Consider the following 16,548-nt stretch of genomic DNA (forward strand, 5'->3'; position numbering starts at 1 on the left):
CCATCGGACGAAGTGCCACATTTATGTTTTCTCGATGTTTCATGACTAGAGAGCGGAAAATATGCAGCAAAATTTTGGGAAATATGATCATATGATATGCATCAAATTTATGCAAATATGCAGTAACTTTCTTTATATATGCAGAGATATGCAGTTGCATATGCTCCAAAAATAAAAAAAAAAGTTAATAAGCCAACTAAATTTATTTACAAATTACAAAAACAGGTTTCCCGAGATTACGTTTTATTGCAAAGTGTTTAATTACATCTCACTAACACATAAATCACATTTTTAATGATAATATTCTTATACTTAAAAAATAAATATAAACAGAAAAAAATAAAAAATAGTAGGTAGTAATCGACTATTTAATTACTATTTTGGTAACAATTTATTTTTAAATATTTTTCGAAATATTCTAACAAAAGGTTTTTCCGGTGATTCTAAAGTATGTATTTGTAAATAGAAAAACTGCGTACTACGTCCACAGATGTAAAAATACTTACCGGTTTAAAGCAGGCGCGACAAAACACAGTTCCTTCAAGAAGAATAAGTTCTGGAAAAGGTTTAACCCATACATTAATTTGAATTATCTTGGATCTATTAACACACCTGTATCGACCCAACTCTGTCTAAAACGGAAGCGAGAAAAAAAATGATGATTTCTGCGAAAAACATTTAATTCAATTCGTAGACCTGCAGGTGCATTTTTTGTCAACACAAAGTCACTGTTTTCAATTCTTATTTGATTAGTGTGTCTCGTGGTTGGATGTGTGTTCGCAATGGCCCAAAACAAGACCAACAACAGCAAAATTTAATTAATGTACACGAGCCGTCATCAAATTGTTGATGGGGATGAATATCCAAATTTTGGGTAACATTTAACCATATACATGATATTTATAATATACATACAAAATTTGTCAACAATCGGTCCAGTAGTTTCGGAGATTACTTGTCTAATAAAAATGGATGTAGACACCAGACAGACAGACAGACAGACGGAAACGGGAGACTACTTTTTTCGGACTATAGGGGTCATGATCATAATCATCCGATGGTGTTTCGTCCACAAACACCTGCAGTTGGTACACCATAGTTATCAGTAACAACAAAAATTAATTTAGGACCATTGTTTTGCCATTAATTAGATACTACTACTTGATCTCTTGTTTGCATTATTTTATTTTACTTAATTGCTACTTGCGATAATAAATCTAAATCTACGTACGTATGAAAAATGGAAAAATATTCATACATTAGAAACTATGAACCGTGGAGAAAATATTAAATTAGGCATTTATCAGGTTTTGGAGTTTCCAGATCTTGAAGGCTTTCTCTTGATAACACCAACTTATCAGATATGCTAACCCCACCTTTAGAATGTAGTATATAAGGAACAACATTAAAAAAATTGGTGAGTATTATAGTACGGATGATTTAAAAGTTTACCGTAATAAAGTAATAAGTACTTTAATTTTAAACGTATTTTATAAAAGTTTTTTGTGATTATAATTTTCAAAAATAAGTGAACTTCCTGACGGGTAAGTTGAAAATTACAGTTAGAATTTACGATGTACGCGTAATGTTTATTTTTCATAATAATCATTAAAGAATTTATTATAACAAAATGTACAGTACAACACTTCAGAACTAAAACTTGCATTTCTACCTCGGGTAGTTCTCCAAATTTGTGTTCTACTGGTACTTCTTACAAATAAAGAGCAAATTTTAGACTAAAGAAAAAAAAAGCCCAAATAGGCGACAATAATTGTGGATTTAGACACGAAAATGGCAAAATGAGCGCTTTAGGGAAGTTTTAGGAAAAACAAATTTACGCAACGTCTGGTTCTATTTCAGATCTATATTTTAGAAATTTGGTGTGGATGTATAGTTAAATATGGCAACTTGATTACAATATTTTTCCTTTTTTTATCGCTTTCGGTTTGACACACAAGGCCATCTAGTTTTTTTTTTTTTGCTTTAATGGAACACCCATATTTTTTTGACATTTTCTGATGCAGAATAAAAAACTAATTTCAGAAATTATCAACAGTTTATTTCTACTGCTAGAAAAAAAATTGGTCTAAAGTTGTTTCAACAGAACCTCCCTCGCTCGTGAAGTACAATAAAACATATACGACATTTTCGTTGTTAAATAAATATTGTAATCAATTCAACTCTATATGCAAAGCAATTTTTAGAAAAAACACTTTTCAAATAACGAAGTTATTCGACCGTTCCAGGACTTTATTCTAACCCTGTATTTATTTTATTATTTCACATAATCAGAGATTCTAATCTTAAATTGTTAAAATTTGCATAACAAATTAAATATTTTTAAAAATTTTCTGCAGAAAATTGTTTTCTGTTGTCTGTTAAGACATCTTTTTGTCCAGAGGAGCTCTCAACATCACACGATGTTAAATAAGGAGAATATTTAAAATTAGAAATTTCAGTGGATTTCATTTTTAAAACTTTTTCTACATTTTCGCTTTGTTGTTTGCTGACAAGTTCAAGCTCTTGGTATCCGATATTTTTTGTAAAGTATCTTGCAGTTTTTTAAATGCTCTCCCCGAGGTAACTTCGAATCGTTCATACTATGTCCACAATCCGGTAAGACTACAACGGAAGGCTTGGATTCTTAAACTGGATAACTTCAACTACTAAGTTTGAGGCGTGATCCAAACATGTTACATGAATTAAGTTGGGATAAAATATTTCCCGATGTTTACTATATTTAACCATGTATGCAGCGTCGTCCTTTAATAGTAGTTTTACTTTTTCGTATTTGTTTCACGTTGGCTATAATATACCTGTATTATTATTATATTTGAATTAACATTATCACTTCGGAAATTGAGTCACAGACCAAATTTAAATTTGGCTTTTTTGGATTTTACAATTTCTCAATTTTCAGTTTTTCGATTTCTTAATTTTTGACTTTTATAAATTCTCAATTTTTCGATTTTTCAATTAATCGATGTTTTGATTTACCCACTTCTTCACGTTTGCGTGTTTCTATTTTCGATTTTTCGATTTTTTCAATTCTTGGCTGATTCAATTTTTCTAATTTTCGAATTCTTCAAATTTTTCGGTTTCTTAATCTTCGATTTTTCGACTTCCCGGTTTTAGATTTTCTGTTTTTGAATTTTTCGTGTTTTCAAATTTTCGATTTTTCAATTTTTCAAATTTGACTTTTATAAACTTTCGATTTTTCAATTAATCGATGTTTTGATTTTCTTATTAATTGACAATCGACTGTTTCGACTTTCCAGTTTTTCAATTCTCCAATTTTTCGATTTTTCGAATTTTTGATTTTTCAATTTTTCGATTTTCTTAAAGTTTCGATGTTTCGACTATACTTTTTTGATTTTTCGATTTCTTAGTTATTATTCAATTTTTACATATTTCAATTTTTCAAGTTTTCGAATGTTTCAATTGTTTCGATTTCTTAATCTTTTGATTTTTGGACTTTCTGGTTTTAGATTTTCTATTTTTCAATTTTTAGAAATTTCGATTTTTTTATTTTACATTTTAAAAATTTTTCGATTTTTCAAAATTTTGATTTAGTGATTTATCGAGATTCAGTTGTTTTGATATAACGATTGTTGGCTTTCTGGATTTATCAGTTTTTTAATTTGTACCTTTTGTATTTGTTCATTTTGGACTGCTTCGGTTTCTCAGTTTTCTACTTTTCTGTTTTTTCGTTTTTGTTTATTTTTTCGCTTTTAGATTTTTGATTTTCCAATTTTTTATCTTTTAACTTTTTATTGTTTCGATTTTGGCCAATCTCGGTATCTGAATTTTTTGACTTTTCGACTTCTCGATTTCTCGATCTTTTGGTTTTTCGGTTTCTCGGTTTTGCGATTTTTTACTTTTTGCACTTTCGGTTTTTCGATTCTCCAATATTTCGATGTTTCGAATTTTCAATTATTGGATTTTTCAATTGTTCGGTTTTTTAAATTTTGGTGTTTCGATTTCTCAATTTTTCGTTTTTCGGGTTTTCCCGAAAAAAATCCATTGGATTATTACGATTTCAACAATATTCTTAATTTAAGACGTTTTGCTAGTATAAAACACAATTAAAGAATTAATTCTTAGTTAAACAAAAAAATGGTTGCATGTCAAAAGCGAGTGAAATATGTAACATGTGATATTATATTTGTAAATAAAACCATCTAAATATATACCAAAAATGTTCACTTATTCGTTATAAAATCCGACCGAACAACTATTTCACGTTGAAATTATTGTCCAAATCAACCAAATCGCTTCTGAACGCTTATAGAGTCGACAGTTGCCTGAGCGCTTTGTGGTCTGTAGATCAAACAAGTTCTCGGGCGACGAGATGTGACCTTCGCAAGAAACATGTGCTAAGGGTATGGAAACGGGGGTAAGGATATGGAAAAGGAACAACGTCGTTGGTCAGATTTTTTTTTGTATTAAATAATGAAGCTAATAAAGCTATTTTTTACATTTTTAACTGCAAAGTTAACCTGTATTTTTTAAACCAGAGAAATTACATATGTACGCGGGCTCTTATTCTCCATTTGAAAAGTTAATATTATTACTTTTGGCTAACAAATAAAAAACTGCTCCTTTCTCGATTTTGTTTGTATTATAGATATTTTAAGTTGATTTGGTTTCTGTAATTGGGATTTCTTCCTGTTGAAATCACTAAAAATTTTTATTATTATGGAAGTATCAAAATTAGATATAATTAAGTATAATTTTCTTTCAGACAACCAGAATTGGTAGACAGCTGGGCGTTGAACCTACGATAATGCATTAAAAAAACAATAAATTTAGATTACTTTTGGAATTTCTTTATATAACGTTTGCGAATTAAGTGGATATATATCAGAAATGAATGACAGATTTTTAATAAACAATCAGTTAAAAACTAAAGTTAAAGTTAAAGTTAATCACGCATTTAACGAGGCGTTCAGCGACGTCTGATTGGCGTACAGTCGGTCACGTGGTATTTTAAGGTCGTGTTAAAAATTTAATCGCAATCCAACATCAAATTGAGCTTCTGCAACGGTTTGAATTTATTATTTAATGAAATTGGTATCCCATTTTATTACAGTTTTCCGTTTAACCAACAACATTAATTGATTCAACTCTTAACTTATTTTTAAGCATTGTTCTATACTGACTAAATCAGTTTCTAGTCAACATTTCAAATAAATTCGTCCTGTACATAGATTTTTACATAAACTGAAAAAATTTCTTCTAAAATTTATTTTCCTCGTGATAAGCCGTATACGTCCACACTTTTCCACTAAAATCATCATTCATAAGATTGAAGACAGGAGCAAATCATGATATAATGACATAAATCTTGAGTTTTTACCCTAGACATCCATATTTAAAAGAAATCAAAATTACACAATAACAACATTTTTGAAATTGAAATCTTGCACAGGTTTTAAGGCAATCGCAAGTTTTAAAATTACTTATACAGGGTGAGTTGGAAATAATGAATCCCATGTTTCCCAAACTTTTAGTATACAGGGTTATTATTATTAGTATTACGTTGCCAAGTTCAAATTATATGTGCCTTTGCTAACATGTTGGTGACGTCATCACAAGATTTTGCTAGGAAAAAATTCGCTTGAAACATACGTATTCGATGTTTATTTACCTGTACTTTAACAATCCACACACATGTCTTTATTTGAACTTTATAGAGGATATCATTAAATAATAGTCTAATTCACAAAATTACATTTTATAATTTTTGGAAGAAGCTGTATTTGAAGTTCTGTCTAAATAACTTTAGACCATTTTTTTTTGTGAATATTCGATGTACTACAGTTAAACATATGACAGAAATGCCAGTACTCAAAGACAAAAGCTGAATTTTGCAACAGTTTTTAAGTATATGTGCTGTCAGAGGTTGACAGTAGTGGCTACTATCCTGTCGTCAGTTTTGTTAGTATAAAATAAATGCAAGGTAAAAACCAATTTTTTTGTTTAATTTTATCTATATGGGCATGTACTGTAATTAAACGTGCTTTTCAAAATTGCATTAAATGTTTGGTAGTACTTGCTGGAATATTTTAAATTTTAGTTCTGAATTTGATAGTAGATTTTTTAAGATAACCCTATTGTTCTCAGCTTAGGAATTTTAACTGTTATAGAGCGGATTTTTGTCCGAACAACATTATTTCCTCCTCTCCAAAAATAATGCGCTAATATAATAGAGCTTCTAACCTTTAGTTTTATTGTCGAAAACTGACACATATACTAATTATCAATGTACTGACAGCGAGGGGTGTATTTTTAATCGGTAGTTATAATTTTAATTTTTTTTTCAGAAAACACATTCAACGTCATCATGGACTTGAGTTCCGAAGAAGAAGAAATTAGAAAATTAGAAGAAAATTTAAAACAGAAAAAAGAACATAGAAGACTAAGAAAACAATTAGAAAAGATGAATACTTCGCAATCTGAAGGGAATTTATGTTCCTCAAAAAAGGTATTATAAATTTGGGCCAGCAAAGAACAAATGTTTATTTAGATTTATTACAACTTAAAAAAATAAATACCTAACTTGATTGAGGAGTTCAAGATAAACGCGTCTAAGAGTGTTTGCCCCTGCAGAAGTGTCCCAAATTTATAAAATTTTAGAGTAAAAAACACAAAAAAAACTCCATTTTTGTCTTCCAAATTATGCGAAATAAAATATTTTTCGACCAATTATTAGACTACTGCTGTCTTTATAAACCCAAAGCGCTCTGTGATTAACAATTGATGCTATTTTAATTTACATGGTCTTCGCTAAAAATTGTTTAAATGTGTATTTAAGAGCAGATAAAAATATTTCTTTAATTTACATATATTTTTAGAATACATAAATAAATATATAAATGTTATTAATTAAATACTTTGTCAGCCGACAGATCCAATACAAACAGAAGATACTTCAAACAAACACGCTTTTGCATCTCGGAATAATCAGCAAAGTAAAGAAAGGACCAAAGAAAATACACATCAAAAGAAGCAGATTCGTGAAGAAAAGGATGGAAAAGTAAGGGAAGCTTTTTCGAAAGAGGTGAGTTTCTGTACCAAAATATATGATATTTACTTTGGTTTTATGCGACATATTACAGTTTGAACATACCAATTATTTTATGACGCAAGATGAAATAAATAAGGCATTTGGACGTTTTGATGAATCGATTAATATGTATTTGAATTAAGTCGATATCAATAGTTTAGACAGTACTTCCCTCGCTGTCGGAAACGTGACGACTGCATGCTTATTATGTTTTTTTTTCGCAGTAGATTTCAAACCATTCGGTTTTGTAATTCCTCAGTAAATCAATAAAATAAATTTACGCATGCTTTTTTTTTTTGAGTCACCCGGTATATGCAAATTAAAAAAACATAAATGGGATGATAAATTACAAGTACAGACTCATCAGAAGCAAATTTTTGCGTTGGCAATTCTGAATTATTGGCAGAAAATGCTAGTACCTCAGTTTACAGTTGTCAATTTTGACATTGGCACACGTAACAACTGTGTTGATTGGTTAAGACCATGGTAGCTGCTATATACTTATGTTTCTTTGAAAATCAGTTTTGCCATTATAAAATTTTAAATAGTTTGCCAACCTGTTAAAAAAAATCACATTTATTAACAGTCACCCGGTGGTTATTGATGTACCAAGGACGAAAAACTGCGCATTATACTCATGTCTGCAGTTTGGTAGTCGAGGCGTAGCCGAGGCCAGCAAACAAGCGAGATTATAAAGGGGCACTTTTTACAGAGGTGCAAATTACATTTTCTTATGATCTTCTCGGTTTTAGAAAATTAAAAATTGGTCTAAAGAGTTTAGACAGTACTTCCCTCGCTGTCGGAAACGTGACGACTGCATGCTTATTATGTTTTTTTTTCGCAGTAGATTTCAAACCATTCGGTTTTGTAATTCCTCAGTAAATCAATAAAATAAATTTACGCATGCTTTTTTTTTTTTGAGTCACCCGGTATATGCAAATTAAGAAAACATAAATGGGATGATAAATTACAAGTACAGACTCATCAGATTTTGTATATTCTATATAGGATTTATTCGGCAAACTTTTGAGTCGACGTCATCAGTTTTTTGGAGATGATAACCAAATATATTTTGACTAAAAATTTATTATGCTCTTTATAACCTTAAAACATCTGCAAGATTTCAAAACAATCGGTTCTGTTGTGCCTGTGCCTGATTAAATCAATAAAATACATTTAGGCATTCATTTTTTTTGGGTCACCTGTATATGCAAATCGAAAAAATATGATTGGAATGATAAATCACAAGTACAGACTCATCATATTTTGTACAGTTTAGATGGGATTTATTCAGCAAAATTTTGTGGTGACGTCATACATTTTTTAGGGGGGATGAGCAAATACATTTTGATCAAAAACCTACCATGCTTATGATAACTTTAAAACATCTTCAAGATTTCAAAGCATTCGGTTTGGTAGTTCCTGAGTAAATCAATCAAATAAATTTACGCATTCATTAATTTTTTTGAGTCTCCCTGTATATGCAAATCCAAAAAATATGATTGGAATGATAAATCACAAGTACAGACTCATCATATTTTGTACAGTTTAGATGGGATTTATTCGGCAAATTTTCGAGTGGACGTCATCAAGCTTTTGGAGGGGATAACCAAATATATTTTGACTAAAGATTTATGATGCTCTTTATAGCCTTGAAACATCTACAACATTTCAAAGCATTCGGGTTAGCAGATTCAAAATTAAATTGCAAAATGTTGTTTTTTAATTTTGATTTTTTTTTACAAAAATTTGAACGTTTCGGGTAAAACCTCAATTCGGAGTCGTAAACTACATGTGCAGGGCTATGTTATTTTATACAATTTAAAACCCATTTACTTAGTACAATTTTGAAGTGACGTCATCACATTAGTGGTGGGGATAATAAGACAAATTTTGGTTAGCGTTTTACCATCTACATTATATCCCAAATATAAGTAAAAATTTAACAATTTTTTGGAGGGGATAAGCAAATATATTTTGATTAAAAATTTATTATGCTTATCATAACTTTAAAACAGCTGTAAGAATCAAAATTAAATTGTAAAATGTTGTTTTATGTTTTCTTTTCCAAAAATCTGGAATCGGCCCAGTACTTTCGGAGATTATCTGTCTAATAAAAATCCGGGACGGCAGACAGACGGACAGACGGACAGACGGTTACGCTCGGGAAGTAATTAATTAAAACTATACAATTTTACAAGAGAACTTATGAAACATATTAAGAAAAATATAAAGTTTTCCATTTTTTGTGCACCATGTGTTCAAATCAATTTTTTTACCAAATGATGTCATCGTCTCGAAAATTTGATGTTTCTTATTCATAGTCCATTATTTCATCTCTAAGAAAAATTATGAAAATTTTGAAACTTTAGCCACGTAATTGTTAAAGTTACTTAGAATAATTTTAACAATGTTTTTGCGAAAACACGATAATAATTTTGTTTATTAAATTATTTTTAGCGGACAGATCTAATAGCAATAGAAGACACTCCAAACAAGCAAGTTGCTCTATCTGAAGCCAGTCATCAAATTAAGGGAAATACCGAAGAAAATACAGTTCCAGGGAACCGGGCTGGACAAGCAACAGATGGCGAAAGAAATAAAACTTCGTCGGATAAGGTAATAGTTATTTACGCAATAAGTGGGATACACACATTATTATCGCACGCACATGGAAATTGCGCAAACGAGGGCGTCAGCCCGAGTTTTGCGTAACCATGTAAGTGCGATAGTAGTGTATCCCACGAATTGTGTACAAAATTTTATGTACAACTGTTGAATTTTTTATAAATAAAACATTTTTGCTGCTTTCAATCATGGACTAACAATTCTCGATCAAAATGTTGTGAATATTAATTAAAAGAAGCAGCTGCATCTCATTGTTCAAAATGATGGCAACGTACTTAGCAACAGTGTAAACAGTAAACAAATTTTGGTTTTGAATATTTTGTTACTAAATCATCAGAATGAGTGCTTCAGAAGATCTGCCTTTAGTTGCTTTGGATGTTATTTCTGGTCTTGTTCCTCAGAAATCACGCGAAAAATATCAGCTGGCGTTTGAACGATATGCAAAATGGTGCAATGAAAACACTTCCTACATTAGTTCGTCGTCAACGACCCCACAATTATCAACTGAATCTGATGACATTAATTTGTTTCACTGTAAGAGTTGTATTATCAATGTATATATATAACAATAATAAATAGCAGGTCTCTTTGATTCTTTTGTATTCATGGATGTGTGTCCGATTTGACATATTATCGCACGCGTGCGGTTATCTAAAAATTATCGCACGCGTGCGATAATCTCAAACATTACGTTGTCCCAGTGAGTGCGATTTATAAGATATATCCCACGGTTGTATATAAATTTATTTATGATGAAATATACGTTTTGGCCGTTATTTTGTACCAGAAAAAATAACTCAAACAAGACCTGTCTGCATGTATATCTACAAAAGCATAAAAAAACTTAGAACTATTTCGAAGTCTAATTTTTAAATGATTTAGAACTATTTTCGATTTATTCACAATGTTGACTTCTATTACAGGTTTTTGAAAAACGAGCAGGAACCACCGACAAGGGAAAAAAATACGAAGATTTGGTTACCGCTAAAGTCGCACTACAATTTGTAAGCGACAGTAAAATAAGAGATTTCTACATTTCTTCGAACGATAAAAGTTTTGGTGATTTTGATGACGTGGTTATTGAAATTGAGACAGATAGCGGAATAAAAACAAAAGCACTGCAATTAAAACACAGTAATGAAAAAAAACAATTACATATAAAGCAACTGGCAGGCAAAAAGGGAGACTTTAGTATAATCAAATATTTCAAATCTGCTCAAGAGGTTCAAGGCGAAGTGCAAGAATTTATATTATTCACCAGAAATACATTTAAAACTTCAGATGAAACAAAATTTAAACTAGAAGGAGAAGAGTTTTACCTGAAGGCGATTAAAAAGACAGTTTCAGGAGACGATTTCGATATTTTAAGAATTTCTGAAGATATAGATTATTATTATACATTTCAAATCGTAGAGGACGAGTGGACTAAACAAAATTCTGAAAAAATTCAGCAGTACCAAACATTCTTCCAGTGCTTTCGTCTTTACACAAACCAAGAAAGTTTTGAAGCTCTTAAAAAATCAACAATGGATAAATTTACTGAGATGTTTTGCTCTAACGAAGAAACATTCAAGAAATACTTCGACGTGATATCGGAATGGAGTTTGAAAGAAAAAGAAAAAGAAAAACTAAACAAAAGAATGATGCAACATGCAATAGCACTTCGTTTGCTTTCATCTCAGATCGAAACATTTGTTTTTGGTTCAGTCACAGAAGAAATGAAAATACTTCGCGAGGCTATTTGTTCGTTCAAGATTACGTTGTTAGAGAAAGAAGGCAGCAACGCAATTAAAAACTTGTGGGGCGACTTGAACAAAAGTCTTGACCATAAGGAACTAAACAAAGTTCGATCACTTTATTCTCTTTCTTCAAATTACATAAGTTGTGTCGAAAATTTGGATGCAAATTTGTTGACACAGTTGCTTTGGCTGATGGAGAAAAGTCCGCTTATTGTGAAAGAACACGTCAATATGGAGAAAGCTTTTAACCTCTGTCCAGATGCAAAATTTATTATACTTGGCGAAGGAAAATATGAAGAATGGTTGAAAGAACGATTTGTCTTTCAAAACTTATCCAACTTGAAATCAAAAGGCGAATTATATGAAAAAGTATTGCAAAATTTCACCATTTCTTTACAAGGGAAAGAACCAATTAAGTTAGTGACCGCTTTCGAAAAAAATGAAGAAATTTTCAAACATGTTACTGTGGAAAAACTTTTAAATATGGCAAATGGTCCGTGCTATATAGATGGAAAAAAGGAAGATTTTCCCAATCTTTATATCGATAGGTATTTGTCAGTCAATATTATAAACACTGAATATTTAGAACATGTTGATCGAAATACTGTTATCATTTTAAATTGCGAAAGTAATTCTCAACAATTGAAAATATCTAAAAAGCATACTCTAACAGACATCGAGGATTTTTTAAGTAATACAGACCCCAAAATTTTTGAAAAACCAATTTTTATAAGGAGTGAAAAAAATTGCAGTGATTCTGATTTTCAGAAAATATGTTCTAAGGGAGCAGCATCCCACACTGTACACTATTTTAAATTTTTCAACGATCAAAATTTAGAATGGATTTTAAGCAAAGGATCTGTTAGTGAACTGCGAAAATATAAATTACCTAATCGTTCCAAAAACGAAAAGGAAATTTGGTCTTCCCAATTCAGGAACAACATAAATCTAATAACAGGTGACCCAGGAATGGGCAAAACCGAGTTAATGAAGAGTCTAAAAAACAACTGTTGTGCGAGATATTGGACCGTGATTCTGAGTGCTCAAGATGTTATGACTTTCTTTAAAAATTCAGCAAAGTCTGAAATATCAGCAGACTTAGAACTATTCGAAGCATTCATTTTAAACGAAAAATATCGACACTTCGCTGGGCTCGATCGCGAATTTTTTAAAATGTGTTTAAAGCAACGCAATGTGGTTTATGTATGGGACGCTCTTGATGAAATATTTACTCGCTATTTAAATGCTACTTTAGATCTCATTCTTATGTTTTCACAAAAAAATTGCATTCAGTGGGTTACTACAAGGCAACATTTGAGATCTTCTCTTGAAGAAAAATTTAATATTCTGTCAGTGAGTATTAATCAGCTCAACGAAGTCGAGCAAGAAGATTATATTAAAAAACGTCTTAACAATTTTATTGAGCCTGTAGATATGAAACCAGTCATCGACAAAATTAAATCCACGTTTGCATTTACAAAACATATAGATATATTGGGAATCCCTCTTCAAATTTTTATGCTTACAGACGTATTACTTAAAAACAAGGAAAACTATTTAGACTTATTAAACAATAAATTTCTCCTGACTGACATGTACCGGTACTTTATTGAAGGAAAATTTAAGTTTTTCTACGGAGATAAAGTGCCCGTAAACAATGATTATTGGGAAGAAGAAGTAAAGAAAAAAAAGGAAGAGAAATTAAAACAGTATGAAAAGTTGGCGCTCAAAGTAATATTTCCTGAAGGTGTTTTGAAACAATTAAAGATAGATTATTCTCAAGATATAGATTCTGTTTCTGAAGATTTCGCAACTATCGGTATCGTGACTGGGCTACAAAAGGACAGTCCGCAATTTGCACATGCTTCATTTGCCGAATATTTTGTAGCCTTATATTTTTCTAAAAATTTTAGAATGGCACGCAGAGACATATTTTTTGATCAAAAGTATAACAATGTACGCTTTTTCTTCGACATGATAACTGGCAAAGATTCACCGGTTCACATCGCGATTTTATACAGAAATTTTGATGAAGTGGAGAACTTTGAAGACGAAATAATAAAACGTAAAGATGAGTGTAGAAGAAATGCCTTACATCTCATCTGTTCTTGGGGACAACGACATGGGCGTTTAAATGTAAAACATCATAACAAGAGTTATGTTATCGAGACAAGTCGGCAGATTATGCGTAGTTCGTTGGAAACGAAACAATATTTTAAAGCGTTATTGTTTTTGTTAGACAAATGTGAAATATTAGAAGAAGATTTTTTACATCAACTCACACCCTTAGCATGGGCACAAGAAAGTGAGAGTTTGGGAGCGGAACTGGAATTATTGCAATCATGCAAATTACAACTGAAAAATTCGTATAGTCGAACAGACAAAATTAATATTTTATTTTTTGCCGCTTTGCACGGATACGCAGAAGCCTTTAAAACATCATTCTCATCTTCGAGTATTTCTAATAATGAAGTAAATTTTAGTGATGAATTCGATGGTGGGACGCCTCTTATATTAGCTTCTCGAGAGGGCCACGAAACAGTTGTAGAGTACTTGGTCAAATACGGAGCCGAAATCAATCGCGCTGATAAATATGGTGAGACACCGCTTTACGCAGCTTCCTCTCGACGTCACGAAAAAATTGTCGAATGCCTGGTGAAATGCGGAGCAAAAATTAATCCAGCTAATACATATGAGAACACATTGCTTTACGAAGCTTCCTCTGGAGGTCACGAAAAAATTGTCGAATGCCTGTTGAAATGCGGAGCCGAAATCAATCGTACTTATTATAATGGTGAGACACCGCTTTACGCAGCTTCCTCTCAAGGTCACGAAAAAATTGTCGAATGCCTGGTGAAATGCGGAGCCGAAATCAATCGCCCTAGTGAATATGGTTGGAATCGCCCTAGTGAATATGGTTGTAATAGCTCTAGTGAAGATGGTTGGAATAGCCCTAGTGAATATGGTTGGAATAGCCCTAGTGAATATGGTTGGAATAGCCCTAGCAAATATGGTTGGACACCGCTTTACGCAGCTTCCTCTCGAGGTCACGAAAAAATTGTCGAATGCCTGGTGAAATTCGGAGCCGAAATCAATCGCGCTAATGAAGATGGTGAGACACCGCTTTACGCAGCTTCCTCTGAAGGTCACGAAAAAATTGTCGAATGCCTGGTGAAATGCGGAGCCGAAATCAATCGCGCTAATGAAGATGGTGAGACACCGCTTTATGCAGCTTCCTGTCGAGGTCGCGAAAAAATTGTCGAATGCCTGGTGAAATGCGGAGCCGAAATCAATCGTACTTATTATAATGGTGAGTCACCGCTTTATGCAGCTTCCTCTCGAGGTCACGAAAAAATTGTCGAATGCCTGGTGAAATGCGGAGCCGAAATCAATCGGACTGATTATAGTGGTTGGACACCGCTTTACGCAGCTTCCTTTGAAGGTCACGAAAAAATTGTCGAATGCCTGGTGAAATGCGGAGCCGAAATCAATCGGACTGATTATAGTGGTTGGACACCGCTTTACGCAGCTTCCTTTGAAGGTCACGAAAAAATTGTCGAATGCCTGGTGAAATGCGGAGGCGAAATCAATCGCGCTAATAATAAAGGTCGGACACCGCTTTACGCAGCTTCCTTTGAAGGTCACGAAAAAATTGTCGAATGCCTGGTGAAATGCGGAACCGAAATCAATCGCGCTGATAAAGATGGTTGGACACCGCTTTACGCAGCTTCCTCTCGAGGTTACGAAAAAATTGTCGAATGCCTGGTGAAATGCGGAGCCGAAATCAATCGCGCTAATGAAGATGGTAAGACACCGCTTTACGCAGCTTCCTCTCGAGGTCACGAGAAAATTGTCGAATGCCTGGTGAAATGCGGAGCAAAAATTAATCCAGCTAATACATATGAGAACACATTGTTGTACGCAGCTTCCTCTCGAGGTCACGAAAAATTGTCGAATGCCTGGTGAAATGCGGAGCCGAAATCAGTCGCGCAGACTTTCAATATTTTATTGCCATCCGCCGCCTCATTTTTTTTATTGTTATTTTGTTGATCTTATCAGGGACGGTAATTTTGCTCTATATCTATTAAAAAGAATGTTACCTTAACCTTTGAGAGATATTATTACATACTTTAATTATAGGATTTATATTAAAAAAAATAGAATTAAAAAAAAACTGAATTTGTTCGACCGTGTTTCAGGAGCGAGAAATGTCCTGTCTGATACCTTGGACCAATTTTACCTAGTTTGATTAAAATTAAAATTTGTTTCTACTATATTTTTTCGTGATACAGTGATTTTCTTTATCTGTCGAATATGTTTCACTATTTGACACATTTTTCCCGTATTTGCCATTTTGATATCAAATGCCAAAAGTAGGGTAAATACACCAGTTATTGGCACCCTTAAGACAAATTTTGCTTTTGTAAACTCATTCTTTAGCGGCAATCAGCGGAAGTTATAACGACTTACCGTTACTGGATTCCTAGCAGACTTTTCTATCGAGTTTATAATTTTAATTTAGTCTTTCCTATTGATTTAATATAATAAAATAATATTATTTTTGTTTGTAACACAATTTCAGTCATTGGCATATTTGTTTTTAACATTGGCACTTTTTGTATCAGTTATAGGCAGGGTTAAAAAAGGTAGTTGCATATTAGTAGACATTCTAAATCAGGAATATTTAATTTGTAAAAACTAGATTTAGGTATTTTGTTTTAAATTACTTTTCAGAATTTTTTTGACTTACAAGTTTTACATACAAAAACATTGCTGCTTAATAAATAAGCTTGTTTGGTAAAAATGCATTTGTAATGGAAATTTCTAATGCATTTTGCGCATTTTAAACCAGTTAACTGCATCGTAATGGGATTTGCACAACTAAAACAAAGCGAATTCAATTTGGCATTTTCATTTTCTTCAAGGCAGGTACTTGTCTGGATCTAGAAATTATATAATCACATGGTTGTTTAAATTTCCACATTATTTGTTACCTCAGAATCGTCAACTGCATTATTAATGTATATATCGGATTTCTTCACAGCATTGTCAGTTTTTTCATCAGAATTATTGTTAACGTCTCCGTCTTGAAATACTTTCCTAACATGTCTT

The 16,548-nt window shown here is 32.1% G+C and overlaps 2 protein-coding genes across 9 annotated transcripts in view; both read left to right on the top strand.

Moving 5' to 3' along the window:
- LOC135138737 (uncharacterized) overlaps positions 1 to 16,548 on the top strand; it is a 254,941-nt gene that overhangs the window by 111,896 nt on the left and 126,497 nt on the right. The gene's annotated exons all lie outside the window — the stretch shown is intronic.
- Positions 1,440 to 15,615, top strand: LOC135138744 (uncharacterized). 2 transcript variants are annotated; one of them, XM_064068743.1, is made up of 5 exons: positions 1,440 to 1,544; positions 6,327 to 6,487; positions 6,905 to 7,063; positions 9,530 to 9,688; positions 10,621 to 15,615. In XM_064068743.1, exons 2-5 carry the CDS (start codon positions 6,347 to 6,349, stop codon positions 15,400 to 15,402), a joined length of 5,241 nt encoding a protein of 1,746 aa, XP_063924813.1. In that variant the 5' UTR covers positions 1,440 to 1,544; positions 6,327 to 6,346; the 3' UTR covers positions 15,403 to 15,615. The 2 variants fall into 2 exon arrangements, with proteins under 2 accessions (XP_063924813.1, XP_063924814.1); XM_064068744.1 differs by lacking the exon at positions 9,530 to 9,688.

The sequence above is a fragment of the Zophobas morio genome, unplaced genomic scaffold (assembly GCF_036711695.1).
Source record: "Zophobas morio isolate AGI-343-1 ecotype UQ-CSIRO unplaced genomic scaffold, CSIRO_AGI_Zmor_V1 ptg000030l, whole genome shotgun sequence".
NCBI lineage: Eukaryota > Metazoa > Arthropoda > Insecta > Coleoptera > Tenebrionidae > Zophobas > Zophobas morio.